The 18,988-nt window shown below is 42.2% G+C and overlaps 2 protein-coding genes, 1 long non-coding RNA gene and 1 pseudogene across 8 annotated transcripts; 1 reads left to right on the forward strand and 3 right to left on the reverse strand.

The window, feature by feature from the left end:
• Positions 1-78: 78 nt before the first annotated feature.
• Positions 79-2,910, reverse strand: LOC115684981 (uncharacterized). Its single transcript, XM_030609946.2, has 2 exons — positions 691-2,910; positions 79-555 (listed from the first exon to the last, which is right to left on the reverse strand). Exons 1-2 carry the CDS (start codon positions 2,761-2,763, stop codon positions 109-111), a joined length of 2,520 nt encoding a protein of 839 aa, XP_030465806.1. The 5' UTR covers positions 2,764-2,910; the 3' UTR covers positions 79-108.
• Positions 2,911-4,673: 1,763 nt separating this feature from the next.
• Positions 4,674-8,174, reverse strand: LOC130135795 (endo-1,3;1,4-beta-D-glucanase-like; annotated as a pseudogene).
• A 5,229-nt stretch (positions 8,175-13,403) lies between these two features.
• On the forward strand, positions 13,404-17,470 carry LOC115684995 (uncharacterized). Of its 6 annotated transcripts, none has more exons than XR_008815443.1 (6): positions 13,404-14,064; positions 14,585-15,459; positions 15,544-15,616; positions 15,710-15,916; positions 16,018-16,567; positions 16,652-17,470. It is a non-coding gene; the product is annotated as an uncharacterized LOC115684995 (long non-coding RNA). The 6 variants fall into 6 exon arrangements; XR_008815501.1 differs by having other exon boundaries at positions 15,554-15,616; XR_004006194.2 differs by having other exon boundaries at positions 14,585-15,182; positions 15,292-15,459; positions 15,544-15,916.
• Positions 14,225-17,201, reverse strand: LOC115684983 (uncharacterized). Its single transcript, XM_030609949.2, has 2 exons — positions 15,129-17,201; positions 14,225-14,992 (listed from the first exon to the last, which is right to left on the reverse strand). The coding sequence occupies exons 1-2, from the start codon at positions 17,199-17,201 to the stop codon at positions 14,546-14,548; spliced, it is 2,520 nt and encodes an 839-aa protein (XP_030465809.1). The 3' UTR covers positions 14,225-14,545.
• Positions 17,471-18,988: the final 1,518 nt, after the last annotated feature.

The following is an 18,988-nucleotide window of genomic DNA, read 5'->3' on the forward strand; positions in this document are numbered from 1 at the left end:
TGAAAAAGAAGATAAAAAAAAAGGTGAGTGGCCGTTAGAGAATGAAATGTGTAGTCCAGCAGACCTTCATGTTTCCCATTTGTTGGATAATTTGGCTTCATCGCTTGCTCAGTAACCTATCGGTTGATCAAACCTGTTCTTCAGCAGCATAAGTGCGGTCTCAACAAGTGAGTGAATGGTCATGCTGTGCCTGCTTAGTCCAATGGTGCCAGAGAAAATATTGAAGCTCTCTAGCTCTGATGTGGTATCCATGACTCCTTCAAGCTCCTCCTCCATGCCCAGATCCCTGAAGATCTGCACATTCGTCAATTTGTCTCTCATCATCCAGATTGCCAGCTCGATAGCAAACCTTCTCATTCTTGGCACCTTTATATTTGGGTTCCGGTAGCTCTTCAGGATCTCGACCAAAGCGCAAGCTAATTCTGCTTCTTTAAACCCCGCCCTCTTGAAGACGGCAGTCGATTCTTCTGCTGTCATGAACTTGAAAGCATGTGCTGCTAACCCAACCATCACCTCTTGTAGTTTGCCTTCTCCTGACAAGATTGCCTTGAGAACCTGAGTTGAGGAAATATGGTTAGGTAGGAACAATTAATATCATTCTCTCTAGGACAACTTAAACTTGTAAACAACTTCCCTTTCCGGTTACTGAGATGCCGGCTTGGGTTCATTTTTGCAAAATAACGCACTTACTGTTGGTGCCACTGCTGTTACTCCCTTTAGCTGGTTGAAGGACTCTGGCCCACTGAAAGTGCACAGATTCCTCAAAATTCTTCCAGCATTGACATGAAGAAGCGGAATCTCCAATGCGTCTTGGAGCCTCTCCACTACATTTAACTTCAAGATGCGATGACAGTTGCTCTTGCTCTCAAAAGCCAGCAGAGCCAGGGCTTCTCCAGCCACAATCCTCACATCCCTTTGATCTTCCGGCACTCCTTCTTGGAAGAAAATCTTTAACAGTTCTTTCAGAACTCCACCAGTCCCTCCTATTTGCTCCGTCGCATTGTCGTTCTGTGCCAAACTCTTAAGGATCTCAATCCCTAGTTTCTGCAGTTCCGGTCGTTTCTCTCCATATCGTAGAATATCTCTTATGTTGCTTATGGTGAAGACTCTCTCTGAGATCTCTCTCCGGAGATTTTTCCCTGTGGTACCCGTTGTGCCTGCCAGCATCTTAATAACTTGTAGGGATCTTTTAACAGTCAAAACCTGCAATGTTGTGACGGTTGAGTCATTCAATATTCTTTCATCAGCATAAGTGAAATCTATGATTTTGGAAAGAAGGCCCCTTGTGTTTCCAATTTTTCCGCAGTTGTCGTGATCACGGGCTAGTTTCTTCAGAATGAGTAGCCCCAAATTATTGAAAGTAACGTATCCATAGTCCTCATGGCCAAAGTTGATTTTCTTTTCGCCAATTTCGTCTGCTGTAGAACTGGGCCTTCTGTTTGTCTGTAGAAGAGATGATATTGATTCCATTGCCCCGGGTATTCCAGCAACCCGAAGAGAGTTTTGCTTTTTCCCGGCTAATTTGGAAACTATTTCTGCGGCTGATAACCTGATTTCTTCTCCTTGTGGATCTTCCCAGTTTAAGATCTCCACCAGTCTCTCTATAACCGGCAGAGTTGTTCCGATCTTCTGAAGTGTGTCATCTGAAAACCGTTCTGTTTTAGCAAACCGGTGAAGAATCCTGGCTCCTATGAGCTGCTCATCCGGCGAGTTTGAACGTAAGAGATCCATCGCAAAAGTCACCATATCCATTCCCAGGCCATCAAAAATGCTCCCATTAATACATCTTGAGTAAGAGTCATAGAAAAATCTCCGAGTTGAGATCATACCTGAAGCCCCTAGATCGCATTCCTTGTTCACCCCTTCAAGAAGCTTACAGATGACTACCTTCCACTCCCAGTAAAGTTTCTCCGTCAGGAAGACCAGAGCTTCTGCCAAAGCCAAGGAATAAAAGATAATCAGAGCAGCTTTCCGGTTCTTCTTGTCCGGGTCTACTTTAGCTACCTCACCATAATTGTGCTTGATGAGCTTCATCAATGAGAGCACGACGCATGCTATCGCAGATAAGAGCTGAAGCCAGTAGAAAATCTCGCCGATATTTCTCGAAAGAAAAACCCACCCTCCATAAGGTAGAATAGGAACTTCCGAAGAAGTCCATTTCCGGGTCGGCTTCCTTCTCAATTTCTGCTCTCTGACATTTGTCACATCTGTAGTTTCGGAAATTTCCCTGCTGGGTTGACTTTGCTTCCTTGTAGCAGAGCTTATGGGACTCAACATATCCTTCACGGATTCAACTAGAGCTCTAGAGCTCGATCTAAGCTTTCGGAAGCTTCTAATTCCGGCATCAGCTCTTGATGAAGTGGACCGGTGTTGCCATTCCAGCTCATGACTCCTGCTGAATATTCGAGCTCCTTCAATTAATAAAATGATGGTGATGAACCAGAAGTCGGTTTTCTCTAAGGTAGTGGCAAAGCCCCCCAGGAGTACAACCGTGGCCCAGATGAAACCAAGGGCTCCCAGGCCAGTGGCAGCTTTCTCGAGGACCGCAAGGCGGAGAGCAAACAGAGTCAGCTTTTTCTCCGGGGCAGGAACTGCCGGTAATGCGGGGGAAACAGAGTTTCCGCTGCTTCCATCTCTCCTACCAGCACTAGTTTGCGGCTCAAAGATTGTGGCGGGTGAAATGGTGGTGTCATTTTTCTTCTGAAGCTGAGGAATATCCAGATGGACGGCGCTTTGACCTTCAGCAGAGTTCTTGACCTTCATTTCACAATCTGGAGTTGCTCAAGAGCAGACGCTTCTTTATATGTCAAATCAGCTGAGGAAAACTTCTATCTAGCGGTTCAATGGAACCTGAATTCATTTCTGTTTAGGAATTTCCTGGATTGGGATGAGAAAAAGCAGCTATCCCTCTATATAGGGGGGGGGGGGGGGGGGGCGCGGGCGCGGGCGGCGGTGGGAATAAGTGGATCTGGCAGAGGAAAAGGTGAGGCTATAGCAGCTTCTATAGCCAACTTTCCTGGATGTTCTCTTGCTCTTGGACAAAATTCCACTCGTTTACTTCTAAAGTTCCATTGAGGAGCTTTCTTGATTGCCCAATGAAGATCTTGTACTCTCTTTCTGCATATTGAAGTGACGCGTTGCTGCTTGGTTACGACTTTGCTTAGGCTTGTCTTGAAGAAACCTTGTGCAAAAGAGAGGACAAGCTGAGACAATGTTGACTCTGTCAGAGGTGCAAGTGCCTAAGGCTCTGATGTTGTAACGAATGACCTGGCTCTGAGTTCTATATTGCCATGCAGGGCTCCTTGGGAGGCATTGACTTCAACGTATCGACGTGTTGCTGCTTGGTTACGACTTCGCTTTGGCTTGTCTTGAAGAAACCTTGTACAAAAGAGAGGACAAGTCGAGACAATGTTGACTCTGTCAGAGGAATACGTGCCTACGCTTCTGATGTCGTAATGAATGATCTGGCTCTGAGTTCTATATTGCCATGCACAGCCCCTTGGGCGGTATTGCATTCAACACCAATGACAGGATGATTCCTCATGAAGTTGAACCTTTCAAGTCTCCTTTTTCTTCTGGTCTCTGTATGCATGAGAGTCTTTGGCCAACTGTATTATTATAAGGTATAATCAGTCGGTCCAGCATTATTTGTAAGCAACTGGATCTCGTCTCCTTATTGAAGCAGTCAAATAAGGAACCAACCATTTTAAAATTCCTCACACTTCTTGTATTTCATAATATAGTAATGTTGTCGTATCGGCACGATCATGCCAGGAGTGATATTATAATCTCTAACATTACAGCACATTTTTTTGGATTTCCACGGCAACTTACCTGCTCCCCAACGATTATTTGAATGTCATGCAATGCACAGTTGCGGAATTTCTTTTGTAGCTTACGGGAGATATTTTATCGAATGTCTTCGTCTTAGAGCTGGAGAACACACAATTGGTCCCCTGCTTTATGTTCAAGGTCCGGTCAGGTGGCTATTTCATATAATTCTTATCACTTATTTACTCGAGAAAATTCGAAAATCTATGAAAGATTTGTTACGTGTGACCTCATTAAAATGATAAAAAAAAAGCATAATTATGGCGACACATTATTCTCCTAATCTTTATCTAAAAGGCGGCGACTCTTCACTGTGTTTTCTTTTGCTTGTTGTGATTGTGAAACGCAGAACTTTTGTGTCCCTTTTCTTTGATGTTTCCTCTTTTGGGAGTGTTCCTCAGCGGATAGCAAGTTCCAAGCGTTGAACTTAGGATTAGAGCAAGATGCTAACTTTTCTTTGCCTACTCATTGTTCTGCTAACATGACCAACCTTGGCCTATAATTTTCTGAATCTAGTGTTAAAAATCTTCTGAACGTGCGGTTGGTAAGCAAATAGACCTGCGAAATTTTGTGAAACCACTGCCAACTATTCTAAAAGCTTAAGCTATTAGATGAAGGTATGGTTTAATATTTAATTACTCTAACAGGACCACAAGACAAGCAAAACTAAATGTGCATCCACCTCAAAAATCTAAAGTTTTGAAAGCTTTCGAGCAAGAATGCTGAATGAAGAGGCCTTGAGGGTCATAATGCATTGTGAATATAGTTCTAGACTTTAATAGTGAGTTGAGCGTGAATTCATCCTCTTTTCACATGGAAGCAGAACTGAAAAAAACTTAGTATATGTTCATCCTAAGTCCTACTCAAGCATTACCAAATCATCATAAATAGAATACAAGCGTCGATCGGGAGAGATTCTATCTCTGCATAATCTTTATGGCAAAACTCGAGTCGAGATGCAGAAACAGAAAACAGAATCCCCACAGGCTTTCTCCATTTCTGGGCAATCACAAAATGTAGAAAGTAAACAGCACATGCCAGAGAGTAGGAGTTCAACGGATGCCAGAGAGTAGGGGTTCGACGGATGCCAGAGACTTCCCTCACTTGACACACTTTGCAAACCACTCTAGCATATCCGAATGCGCCTCCTGGGTGCACTTCACCGTTTGTTCATCAGCAACATCGTACCTGATAGTCCACCCATGGGAAACTTTTAGAAATATCTTCACTCCTGCATCAACCTGCGAAACGGTCTCATATTCATACAAAATCTCTACTACCATGCGGCAAAGCAAACTCTCTGAGTGGCTCGCATATATCAAACTTCCCAATTGGAAAGTAAATAGAAGTGCATGAACTCAAGAACCATAGATTATACGTCAAATGTAAAAATCGAAGAAATCAGAACATCACCCCTGAAATTGTTCTCTGTAGAAATTCTGATATGCGATCATGAATTGATGCCATTGATATTTTAAATGAAAAACTGTGGAAAATAGATATAATTAAAGCAATGTATTCTTTATAACATGCAAACATAGACTTGGGATCTAGAAAGGTCGATTATCTCAATCTCACCTCGGATTTGGCAGCTAGAATCTCTTCAAACTGCTTCAGGAGTTCTGGTTGTCACATACGGTCTATCTCAGATCCTAATATGGCTATTGGAGCCTTAACTCCTGCAAAATCACATAATACTCTAAGGTGCAAAATTGACGAAGCTAATAAATTATAGTGATGTGTTGTTAACATAGGCTTGTCTAATCTTTGCAATAGCTGCCGTGGAAATACGTCGCGGTAATTCAAACATCACACCGTTAGTGTGTTGTGGGCAGAGTAAACGGATTTTCTTCACAGAGGTTATAAAGAGCAAAGAAAAATATCATATCTTACACACGACGAGTATGTTCCAACTTTCCAAGCTGCTTTTTCTTCTTTATGCAAGCCATATGCAATATATTCATGTGCATAACAGTGAAAATGTGGAAAGGTAGGTTCCTACAGCTACTTCAAGTAATTATTGGCTTTGAATAAATGCAAACCAAAAGCCTAATAAAGTACCAGAATTAAAGATGACCATACCCTGATGTCATCCACAGAAACAAACGGCGGATGTAATAACACGGGAGCTTTGACGACCCCTGTCGTTGCCCGCTCAACCACAACCTTAGCTGAAGAAATGAAGATCCCATGAGCATTGCACGATATTACAAGCTTGTAAAGCTTATCCTTTAAGACATGAAAAATCTCTCAAAGAATCATTCAGAAAAAGGCTGCTTACATCCCCAACAAAAGCCAGCAGACGCACCTTTACCTTTTACAGCTTCAACTATTCGCTTTGCATCTTCATACCCCTTATCCTGCCAAAAAAATTCTTTTGGCATCAGCAATCACGATTACTATTGGATGCATAATTATGAGTCGTAGCTTAAGCGGCTAATCAATATTGGGAAAACAGCGAACATCCTGAGATAGGCAATTCTGGATCAACTTATGAATAATACTGGTGCAGTTTCTGAGGAAAAAACAGCGAGTGTTTACGAATTAAAGATCGAGAACCCACAGTTCCATGATCCTTAGCCATTCCGTGACAGGCCTTTCGGCATTTTCAGGTACGGAAGGATCCCCACCGATAAAATCCAGTATCTGCGACCTTGTCAGCAAGCTTCCTATCCATAAGAACAAACAGCTGATTATTAGGTTACGAAAGAGGTAATCAAAAGATGAGCAAATCCGACACACACACACACACACACTCTTTGATAAGTTACAGTGCTTACGAACCTGTATGGCACACGTATACTCTCTACAGAAGAAATAAGCAAAGATTTAAAGAGGATTTAAACAAAAATTTAGGCCTTGGATTATGAGTTTTAGATAATTTATTCAGCTTCCAAGATCTTGACTAGAGCCGGTGACTCTTGAACATTAAAATTATGCCCCACAAGGATCCACGTTGTACAATGAGTCGTTTGAGACTACGAAAAAGAGTGCTTAACAATCTGTTTGCTTAATGAAAATAGATATCTGGTAATTAACTAAAGAGATGACCAAACATGCAGTTTAATCATTTTGAGTTAAGATTTTGAAGAGATCGATCACCATCTGGGAATTCTTAAGCATTACGTACAGTAACCTTTCATCAGTATGGAAGATTAGAAGGTCCTTGACTAATAACAGGTCAATAATACTAATGAAAAGACATATCAAATTGCATGACAAGGGCCTGCTTTTTTGGTAGAGATCGCCAAGCTCATGCGCTTGAGACACTTAAGTCGAGATAGAAGAATCTCACCCCCAATTGGACATTCTGAATACCAAAGCTTCTCTAATATCCACTATCCAAAAAACTCTAGAGCATCTCAAGATCTACCTCAAGAGAGCGCTCAGAGTCACAGACATTGAGGATTTTCGTCATAAGTGAACAACCTGACTGCAACATTGGATAAGCTGCCAAGGAAGTGGTTCCTCTTGACTTCTCTAGTTTTCAAGGGAAATAAACACGTCATCACCTTATCTAGATCTTAGCAATCGTCTGTTAATTTTAATGCACAAAGCTAGAGGAAAGTCATAACACCGTGAACTGTGAAGCATTTGAAAATGCGATAAAAAGGAAAATTAAAAAAAAAAACAATAGAACCAAAAGAAGGAAAGTCTTCATTCATGCATAACCTCTTCCACCACCCCCAAAAGAGACACACAGAGATGGACTGGGAAGAATAAAACAATTCAATTAGCAAGGAGCAAGAAAGGATTATAGGGGAATCGTCTATACCTGAAGTTTGGAGCTTCATATCCTGCACATTGAACCCAACCAACAAAATTATGATTAGCTCTGAGAACAGGAAACACAGATTAATAGAAATGAAACCATATAAGTAGGCTTTCCATCTTTATGCTCCTATTCAGTAACCTCCAATTGCTAAATCACATGCCATGATGAATCAACTCTCAATAAACTTCCATTAAACAGCCTACTCCGTAGACATAGCCACTTGCTTCAAGAGCAGGAATCGGATAGCTTCGTCAGATTACATCCCAAAAAAAAAAAAAAAAAACAGAACTTCAAGGTAGACCAAGAGATTATGACAAAGATACAACTAAATCACTGACCCATAATGTAGATTGAACCAGAAGCACCGACTATGAACCCAAAATACAAACTTCATCAATAAAAGGAAGTGCAGGGTAAGTACCAAACACATCAGACACGAGGACGATGGCGAGATTAGAGTCAGATGAAACAGAGACGTAGCTCTTGACTCCACCCAGCTCCTCAACATGGCCTTGTCCGCTGGCGGGGTCAGGGTTGGCGGGTTCTCGCTGCATTGAGGTTTTGACATTCTCTGTGATTTTGCCTCTGTTATGTGCTCGCTGAGTGCTTCTAAGGTAAGAACAGGGCCAATGAGAGGAGAGAGACAGTAAGAAGATGGGCAATATTATAAGTATGGTACCAGTGTTCCATGGTCCAAAGAAGCATAGTGCCTCTTCAATTTTTACCTTATATGCAGAAGTAACAAATTCTAACTGTCTAGGCTGAGATATGTTGAACAGCTGACCTCACTATACGTAAGCCCAGTTTGGTTCGGCATTTGAAATGAGCATTTGGACTCTAAAGTCCCTTGGCCAAATGCAAATGGCGCTGAGCAATTTTTTTGGAGCACTTTGGGGAAATGCAATTGCATTTCCAAAGACCTCTAAAGTCCTTTAGCCCAAGGCAGGTCTAGAGGCACTTTGGCAAATTGCATTTTCGGAATGCTAGTAGCACTGTTCATGGACTATTCATCTTCCCCAAGGATCTGGTCCGAAGGTTGGTGACCGCCACCTGAGGTGTGACGGCCCAGGCGGCGGTGTGCAGGGAGGAGAGATGGCAGTGCGTCCGCATCTCGATCCTCGAACGTGCGCAGGGAAGGGATGGGGAGCCTCTCTTGTCTCACATCGCCTAGGGGGAGTCCTGTACTGGCTTATAAGGCCTGGAGTTCTATATCCGTGTAACGTGTTTTAAAGCTGTGAGGGTCAGTGGGTCTAAAGCGGACAATATTATACAGTGTAGATCCGGAGTGTTACAGGTGGTATCAGAGCCGACTCCCAACCGCGTGTGGGGCCACAGCGAGGGCGCTGTGCCCGTAAGGGGTGAAGAGTGTGATGACCCAAGCGGCGGTGCACAGGGAGGAGGGATGGCGGTGCATTTGCGCCTCGGTCCTCGGACGTGCGCAGGGAAGGGAGGGGGAGCCTCCCTTGTCCCACATCGCCTAGGGGGAGTCCTTGACTGGCTTATAAGGCCTGGAGTTCTATAACTGTGTAACGCGTTTTAAAGTTGTGAGTGTCAGTGGGCCCAAAGCGGACAATATTATACAGTGTAGGCCTAAGGTGTTGCATGAGGGGTCGCGTGACCCCGGCGACCGTCGCTTGTCGCACTACCCAGGCAACGCCTGAGGTTGGGCACCTCAAGCAAGGCTAGCCGGCGGCCAGATCTGGGCGTTGGCGGTTGGCCAGCGGCCGTTTTGGCCTGCCAGTGGCTGAGCTCCACCTAAATTTTTTTTTGTTAAATATTAGCAAAAGTCCTTTACAAAATTAGTTTTTACCAAACGGTATTTAGACTAAAGTTGCTTTCAAACGTAATTTTAAAATACATATTACCAAACACTATTTGCATTTTGGAATACCCTTTTATCTAAAAGACCTTTGCATTTTGCCAAAGACATTCCCCCAAAGTCGGACCAAATAGGCCCGTAGTCTATATTAAGATATGTTTTTCTAGGGCCGCGTATCGATTGCATGATTTCCTTATTTTGATCTAATACAGTAAGTATACGCGTATTTATTATGCTGACATGAAATAAAGAAAAGGGTGAGTAAGAAACAGATGAGAAATGAACAAGATGTGTAGTCCATATTAGAATTTGTTTAGGGAAATCGTCACCTATTTTTAGCCTGACGAAAGCATGCATCCTTTCATGAAAACCATTATTTGGTCCAAAGCTAAAATTGTTTGATGAGTAAACTATTTGATGATTATCTTATTTTGATTTTCAAAAATCTCGATCTATCATCAAATTGATTTGGTTTTTTCTTTTGTTTTCCCAAATCCGAACCAAACAAACTTTTGAGGCTAACGATAACGATGCAACTTAGAAGAATGAATAGATTGACATAAAAACTTAACAAATTTTCGCGGAATAATTTAAGTTAAAACTTGATAGATACATGAACAATTCAATATTAGATTCAAATGGTTTTATCGAATAGATATTGAGATACTAAAGAGATAGAAGATATTGCAAGCATATTTTATAATGATTTGGCTTATATCAAAGCTACGTGCTCTCTCCCAGACTAACGGTTACCATCAAGGCTGGAATTCACTAATTATCTCAAGAGATGTTATAATGTGGCAAGTGCTGCTGTTATCAAAAGCTAATAGATCACACTATCAATAAAAAAAAAAGGGATATGTTCATTAAGAATCCTAAAACTTGTCACAAAAGTGCAATTGAGCCCTAAAACTTGCCAAAAGTGCAATTGAGCCCTAAAACTTATCAAATTAGTTCAATCGAGTCATAAAATTAACACCGTCTAATTTACTAACGGAAAATGCAGACGTAGCGCTGACGTGTCTTATTTTATTACTTTTCTCGAGACATGTAATAATGATGTGGCGTCCAACGCCATGCTAGAAAATGTTAAAAAATATAAATTAAATTTAAAAAAAAGATAAAAGTAAAAGAAGCAAACCACAATCAACGGCTGTGGCTAAGCTCTCGCCGATGGCCGCCGCCACAACCGTTGGGAAGGGTCGACGGAGGTCGCCTTGGCCTTCCCGAAGCCCGACGACCTTCGCCGGCCCCAGGCAAGGCCTCGCCCGAGGCCGGCAAGGGTCGATGGGCTTCGGGAAGGCCGAGGCGACCTCCGCCAACCCTTCTCGACAGCTGTGGCGGCAGCCACCAGCGAGGACTTAGCCACAACCGCAGGTTGTAGATTTGGCTTTTTTTTTTTTGGAACTTCTAGCTTTTTTCTAATTTAATTTATATTTTTTTTTTATCTTTTTCTAACGTAGCGCTTGTTGGATGCCTATCATCGCCACGTGTCTCAAGAAAAGTAATAAAATAAGATATGTCAGCATTTTCCTTTAGTAAATTAGACGGTGTTAACTTTAGTACTTGATTGAACCATTTGACAAGTTTTAATACTCGATTGCACTTTTTGCAAGTTTTATGACTCAATTGCACTTTCGTAATAAGTTTTAGAACTTCTAGTGTACATATCCCATAAAAAAAACACTGCTATTGCACTTATTCGTTTTTCAAATCACAAATTCCAAAATGCAACAAGATATTCTGATAGAGAGAATCACAAGTGAGCAGAATCGCGATTGGAGTACCAAGAAAGAACAAGACAATATCAGAATTATAGCTTTCTCAATTTTCACCCAATCCTTTAGCTTGCTTTGAGCTTTAGCTTGCTTTGAGCTTCTTATACAGTGCTTTAATTAGATGTTGGAGAATCTTTAAGAAGATCAAATAGACATTGGAGTTAATAGATACAATAGTTGGCTATCCACATTGTGACGCCCTGGATTTAACGTACTTGAGGTGCTGTCCACTTTGGCTCTTCCCATACCAAACATCACGGTTTTGTCCTTTGACGTGATGGGCACCTTCCCATAAAGTCACCCATCCTAAGAATACTCCCACCTGAGCACGCTTAACTTTAGAATTCCAAAGCTAAATATTGTCGTTACGTCAAAAGACACTTCCGTAAGTTAATTCCAGTTTTCATATATATATTCCAGAATCACCCCGTCCCTGTTCGGTACAAAGTTCAGTTCATTCCTCCCCCTTTCTTTTCGCCATCCTAAAAGCCTACCACAAGTCACTCCTTATTCAGACCCTCTGGCCCCGGCGACCACTCTCCGCTCTCGTCAGATCGAGTCGTTACATACAGTTGATATAGAGAGAACTGCCTTTATTAATAATCCAATGAGTCTATATGAGCTTTATGCTAAAAACTGACTTTTGATTTGCTATCTATTGATTCTCCTGAATATATTAGTGATCAAGACTTTACCTAGTTGTTCATCTTATCATGGTCTCTCCAAGTTCTTGTGAACACTTCATTCTACCAGGCTCGTTCACCTTCTGTAAAGGTCCATCTAGCTTGTAGATGCCTTTCTACTGTATGCTTTGGATACTACAGATAGTAGCAAAGCATTCCTCATATTAACTTTACCTATCAACAACATCTGCATTGATCAGATAATAATTAAAATGGATGGTTTCGTATCATACGAAGGTTTTCCTAACACAAACAAACACTTTGCTTTTGTTTAAAATTCCTTGACAATTGTGTTACCAATTTGAATTTTTTTTTAGAATTTTTTTTTGCTACTATTCTTTTCCATTTCCTTACTTCCATCTCTTTTTCCTCTTCAAGTCATGTAATTTCAAAACCATGGGTCTTTAATAAAATCTTCTATTCAAAATTGGAAAACACTTGCATAACTATGCCGTTAGCTTGGAAAATGGACGGTCAACCCCCTGCCACATATTTTCTATGAGAGAGAAAGAGACTTGTGTTTTGTTTGGAAATTTCCAAGCGCTTGTGTTGGAGACAAGAAAATTTTGTGGCTGGCCTTTGACCGTCACACCGGTCATGCTAGCAGCTCTCTTTAAAATTGGACATGTGTCTCGATAGTAGATGATCTGTACATAGAATTCTTTTTTTGTGATTAGATGGTTAGATGTATTGATCCACACATTCAATCTCGGTCTAAACCGGAGCCTAATCAGGAAGATTTCGATAGTAACTGCGCGTGACAGAATTAATGTTGAGTTGTTTTTATTTTGTTTTTGATTCTATAATCTGAGTTGTTTGAATTATTTTATTTTTATCTAGTATATACCTATGAAATGGTATAGGGAAATTTAGCAAAATACTCTCCTATTCTCATTTGTCTTTATGGTATCGGAGCTCGACAAGGGCACGCAGACTTCTTCCCTACAAGCTACAACAATGACTGCTGCTCCCAAATATCCATTTCCTTCAAATCTGAACGTGGCTAACTTTCTCATATTAGAAGTTGAATGACAACAATTATCTTCTCCGGGAGACTAATGTCTTGTCCTCAGTTGAAAGTGAAGATATTCAAGGCTTCCTAATTGGCGAAACAGCCGCTCCTCCACCAAACACTTGAGCAAGAAGATGGGCAGCAGATTGCCAATCCCGACTACGAATCATGGGTTCAGACAATGCCGAGGCATGTTATAGACGATCAGTTTTTGGACCAACCTCGTGTGATCATGTCATGTAATGTCCAACGCTGCTACATTCAATCCGTTAGTACAAGGAGGAAGTAATTCCCGCCAGGCATCCCCCGTAGCTCTTTGTACCAAGCTGAGCATCCGAGTGGGCCATTCGTCCCACGACCACCTGCCATCGCCGCCATCGTGGGCAATTGTGTCCTCCATGTTGGACCACATGCGGCTGCCCTCCCATGTTGATGGCGCACGGCTATGGTGGCTCAACATAAACACGGGGAAGAATGAGAGCTAGTCATGCCTGAACGGCGACGGGCTAATGTCCGAACACCCGGAAATCTTTACAATGCTTCACAAGCGCTCTATTTATAGCTAAGGTTTTAGTATTCAAAAAACTGCTGCATTTATTTGTCCTATGACTTTCTGCAGTTGAAGACAAGTGCAAGCTGCTAGAATTTATTGAGGCTACGACTAATTCTGCTTCAAGACAGACCAGGCCACTTTTTTTATTATTTCGGTGGCCAATCTGCTTCCACGCTCACATGATCTTCTCTTTCTTTTGTCTGCCCCCTGCCTGCTTGTCTTTCGTGCTTCATGGAGGCTTTGTCAGCAAAATCTATTTTATCATATTGTTTCAACAATATATTCTTACGGGTTTCTTCTTCATTTTCGCAGTTCACAGCGACTGAGCTCGCTCACCGTCAAGACGCTCAATCCGAACTCATCTTAGCTTCGAAACTCCCTGATATTGGCAGGAAACGAGGTTCTTGCGAATCCAATCTCAAAAATGTCTCGGTTCTCGTAGTTTATGAACTTAGTTCGTTGACTTTTGTTTTATAGAGTGAAGTGCTCAACTGCAAGTTCCCATGTTTTTATTTTTTTGGTTCTTATCTCATCCGGTTTAGGGGGTTTCAGAGAAGCGAATAACACAGACGATCTATGGATCCATTGTGAGATTTCCTTCCATAGCCACAGAGTAAGCGATATGTTATTTCTTGTCTTTTTATTTAACTTCAGTTGCATGATGAATTGCCTTTTGGGATTCTTGTTCTTGTGCAGTCACTTGTAAAATTTGTAATGATTGCCTTGGATTATGTCGTCCTTAAGTCTTGGATTTGCTGCTAAGTAGAACAAGATTTGGAAGGAAAAACCTGATCTTTTAGCAGCAGAAGTAGGGACCTCAGAATCACGGTACATGCAACTCTTGGACGCTTGAATGCTCAGGAGTAAAATGGAAAAAACATAAAAGAACCTGTTGGTTTATGTACTCATTTGCATAAGTGCGGAACAAATAAAGAAGGTGATAGCTTTCAGAAGAATTTCATCAGAAGGTCGCGCAGAGTTGCTAGAGAAGCAATTACCTTTATTTCTTTACTTCTGGGATTATAGAATGGAAATGTGTAGTGTAGCATACCTTCATGTTTCCATTTGTTGGATAATTTGGCATCATCACTGGGTCAGTACCCTATTGTTTGATCAAACCCGTTCTTCAGCAGCATGAGTGCGGTCTCAACAACAGAGTGAATGGAGGAGCTGTGCCTGCTTAGTCCAATGGTGCCAGAGAAAATATTGAAGCTTTCTAGCTCTGATGTCGTATCCAAGACTCCTTCAAGCTCCTCCTCCATGCCCAGATCCCTGAAGATCTGCACATTCGTTGATTTCTCTCTCATCATCCAGATTGCCAGCTCGATAGCAAACCTTCTCATTCTTGGCACCTTTATATGTGGGTTCCGATGGCTCCTGAGGATCTCGACCAAAGCCGAAGCTAATTTGGATTCTCTAAACCCCGCCCTCTTGAAGACGGCGGTCAATTCTTCTGCTGTCGTGAACTTGAAAGCATGCGCCGCTAGCCCAACCATCACCTCTTGAAGTTTGCCTTTTTCTGTCGAGATTGCATTGAGAACCTGAGTTGAGGAAATAGGATTAGGTAGGAACAATTAATTTCATACTTTCTAGGACAACTTAAACTTGTACATGACTGCCCTTTCCGGTTATCAAGATGCCGGCTCAGGTTCAGTTTTAGCAAAGGAGTGCACTTACTATTGGTGCTGCTGCTGTTACTCCCTTTAGCTGGTTGAAGGACTCTGATCCGCTGTAAGTGCACAGATTCCTCAAAATTCTTCCAGCATTAACATGAAGAAGCGGAACCTTCAATGCTTCTACGAGCCTCTCCACTACATTTAACTTCAAGATTCGATGACAGTTGCCCTTGCTTTCGAAAGCCAGCATTGCCAGGGCTTCGCCGGCCACAATCCTCACATCCCTTTGATCTTGCGGTTCTCCTTGTTGGAAGAAAATCTTTAACAGTTCTTTAAGTACTCCACCGGTCTCTCCTATTCGCTCTGACGCATCGTCTTCTTGTGCCAAACTGGTAAGGATTTCAATCCCTAGTTTCTGCAGTTCCGGCCGCTTCTCTCCGCACCGTAGAATATCTCTTATGTTGCTTATGGTGAAGACTATCTCAGAGATCTCTCTCCGGAGATTTTTCCCTGTGGTACCCGTTGTGCTTGCCAGCCTCTTCATAAGCTGTAAGGACCTTCTAACATTCAAAACCTGTGATGTGGTGAAACTTGAGTCCTTCAACATTCTTTCATCAGCATGAGTGAAATCTATGATTTTAGGTAGAAGGCCTCTTGTGTTTCCAATTTTTCCGCAGTTATCGTGATCATGGGCTAGTTTCTTCAGAATGAGAAGTCCCCAATTATTGAAAGTCCAGTATCCATAGTCTTCATGGCCAAAGATGATTTTCTTTTCACCAATTTCGTCTGCTGCAGAACTGGGGCTTCTGTTTGTCTGGAGAAGAGATGATATCGATTCCACAGCCCCAGGTATTCCTGTGACCCGAAGGGAGTTTTGCTTTTTCCCGGCTAATTTTGAAACAATTTCTGCAGCCGATAGCCTGATTTCTTCCTCCTGTGGGTCTTTCCAGTTTAAGATCTCCACCAGTCTCTCTATAACTGGGAGAGTTGTTCCGATCTTCTGAAGCGTGTCGTTTGAAAACCGATCTTTCGTAGAAAACCGGTGAAGAATCCTGGCTCCTATGAGCTGCTCATCCGGTGAGTTTGAACATAAGAGATCCATCGCAAAAGTCACCATATCCATTCCCAGGCCATCAAAAATGCTCCCATTAATACATCTTGAATAGGAGTCATAGAAAAATCTCCGAGTCGAGATCATACCCGAAGCCCCCAGATCGCATTCCTCGTTCACCCTTTCGAGAAGCTTACAGATGACAACCTTCCACTCCCAGTAAATTTTCTCTGTCAGGACGACCAGGGCTTCTGCCATAGCCAAGGCATAAAAGATAATCAGAGCAGCTTTCCGGTTTTTCTTGTCAGTCTCTTCTTCATCTACCTCACCATAATTGTGCTCAATGAGCTTCATCAGTGAGAGCACGACGCAGGCTATCGCAGATAAGAGCTGAAGCCAATAGAGAATCTTGCTGATATTTCTCGAAAGGAAAAACCACCCCATATAAGGTACAATAGGAACTTCCGAAGAAATCCAAATCCGGGTCGGCTTCCTTTGCAATTTCTGATCTCTGACATTTGTCGCATCTGAAGTTTCGGAAATTTCCCTGCTGTGTTGACTTTGCTTCCTCGTACCAGAGCTTACGGGACTCAACCTATCCTTCATGGATTCAACTAGAGCTTTAGAGCTCGATCTGAGCTTTCGGAAGCTGCTAATTCCAGCATCAGCTATTGACCATGTGGACTGGTGTTGCCACACCAGCTCATGACTCCTGCTGAATATTCGAGCTCCTTCAATTAACAAAATGATGGTGATGAACCAAAAGTCGGTGTTGTCTAGGGTAATGGCGAAGCCCCCTAGGAGAACAACCGTGGCCCAGATGAAACCAAGGGTTCCCAGGCCAGTGGCTGCTTTTTCGAGAACCGCAAGGCGGAGAGCAAACAGAGTCAGCTTTTTCTCCGGGGCTGAAACAGTCGGCAGTGTGGGGGAAACGGAGTTTCCGCTGCTTCCGTCTCTCCTGCCAGCACTAGTTTGCGGCTCAAACATTGTGGCGGGTGAAATGATGGTTTCATTTTTCTTCTGAAGCTGAGGAATATCCAGATGAATGCTTCTTTGACCTTCAGCGTAGTTCTTGGCCTTCATTTTGCAATCCGGAGTGGCTCAATAAGAGACAGCTTCTTTGCATATCAAATCTGAGGAAAACCTCTATCTAGCGGTTCATTGGAGCCTGAATTCGAATTGCCCGATGAAGATCTTGTATTCTCTTTGCGCATATGGGAGCAACGTGTTTGCTGCTCGGTGACAGCTTCGGCTTGTGTTGAACAAAACTTGCACGAGAGAGAAGGCAAGTTGACACAATATCGACTCTGTTTGAGGAATATATATGCATAAGGTCCTGATATTATCATGACTGATCTGGCTTCTGAGTTTTGTATCGCCACGTTGCTTGTGAGGAGCTGGGTCTTGCCTCCTTAGTCAAGCAGTTTGTTACGTGAAAATCTCGTAAATATGTTTCGTATCCGCATGATCGTGCAAGGAGCAATAATATTATAATCTCTTGCATGACAGGCTCGTCTTCGGATTGCCACGGCCAGTTGCGTGCTCCTCGACGATGTCTTTCAATGTCGTGTAAAGCGCAGTTCGGCATTTTGCTTGCTGGAGTTACCTTGCCGAACGTCTTCGTCTCGAGCTAGAGGACGCACAAATGGTCCCCTGCTTCGCGTTAGAGGTCCAGTCAGGGCGGTTCCTACTGAATGATGAGAAATTATTACCTTTTACTCACAAAAATTCCAAAACCTATGGACCATTATCTGAAAAGAAAACTTATTATGTGAGACCTCATTAAAATGAAGAAAATTGTTCAAAAAGTCCTAAACCTAGTTCATTTTGGTCAACTCAGGCCTTTACTCTTTAATTGTATCAATTGATTCATAAACCCTTTCACGTTTAGCCAATTGAATCCATTTGGTCAATTTTAAGCAGAAATAGCTGACGTGGACCGGTAGTGCCACGTAGAACGGCCGTCACGGACGTAAACAATTTTTTTATATTTTTTTTACAATTTTTGAATTTTTCTTTTTCTTTTTCTGTCTTTTCCTTTTTCTTTTTTTTTTTGCTACCAAGACTGGCGAGGGCCGGCCAACCCTCGCTAACCACAAGCGAGGGCTACAAGGCACTCGTCCAGATTTGGTGAGGGCTTCGCGGCCTTTGCCCAGTGACTGGCGAGGTTTGGCTGGCAACCTCGTTGGGCTTGGAAGAAAAAAAAAAGGAAAGAAAGAAGAAAAAATACATAAAATTTGCAAAAAGAAAATTAAAAATTTTCCATGTCAGCGCAGATCGTGTCACGTAGGATGGCTGGCATCCACGTCAACGATTTCCGGCTAAAGTTAGCCAGATGAATTCAATTGGTAAAACGTGAAAAGGTTGAGGACTCAATTAGCAAAATTGAAAAGTTTATGATTGAATTAGCCATAGTGCAATAGATTTTACACTTTTGGGACAATTTTACCCATTAAAATGAAGTAAAAATGCCAATTTTTATTGGCCCCATTGTCCCTTAATATTCAACTAGGGTCAAGGCACTTGCCGCAGCTGCCGCTCGTGTATGCATAATTCATTAAATAGAAATACGGTGAATAATTATGTATCGTAGGTGCGCATAAGATAGAGCAAGTAGGGACAACGCAGAAAATCTAATAGTGAGAAAAGAGAAGAAAAAAAAGTGAGTAGTCATTTGAAAAATGGATGCTTACGAATGAAAGAAATGAAGGGTAATCTAGAAAATCTAAAAACAAGACAATAAAAACGGAAAAAAAAAAGACACAAAAAATGTCATGCCTTTCGTACGGTGCTTACTTTAATACTAATAAATCTTTTCGAGCGATCACTGGAGTACCACGTCAGTGGAGAAACGATCGTTTTAGTGCCTT

Source organism: Syzygium oleosum, unplaced genomic scaffold (assembly GCF_021117445.2).
Source record: "Syzygium oleosum isolate NSW1041296 unplaced genomic scaffold, Sole_v2.1 Sole_v2.01, whole genome shotgun sequence".
NCBI classification, from domain to species: domain Eukaryota; kingdom Viridiplantae; phylum Streptophyta; class Magnoliopsida; order Myrtales; family Myrtaceae; genus Syzygium; species Syzygium oleosum.

What these genes read in the sequence shown, in the direction of transcription:
- LOC115684981 (XM_030609946.2), bottom strand. Translation starts at nt 2,763, where the DNA reads ATGAAGGTCAAGAACTCTGCTGAAGGTCAAAGCGCCGTCCATCTGGAT. An exon ending in TAACAGCAGTGGCACCAACA is followed by an intron (nt 556 to 690) that starts GTAAGTGCGTTA and finishes TCCTCAACTCAG; the next exon opens with GTTCTCAAGGCAATCTTGTC.
- LOC115684983 (XM_030609949.2), bottom strand. Translation starts at nt 17,201, where the DNA reads ATGAAGGCCAAGAACTACGCTGAAGGTCAAAGAAGCATTCATCTGGAT. An exon ending in TAACAGCAGCAGCACCAATA is followed by an intron (nt 14,993 to 15,128) that starts GTAAGTGCACTC and finishes TCCTCAACTCAG; the next exon opens with GTTCTCAATGCAATCTCGAC.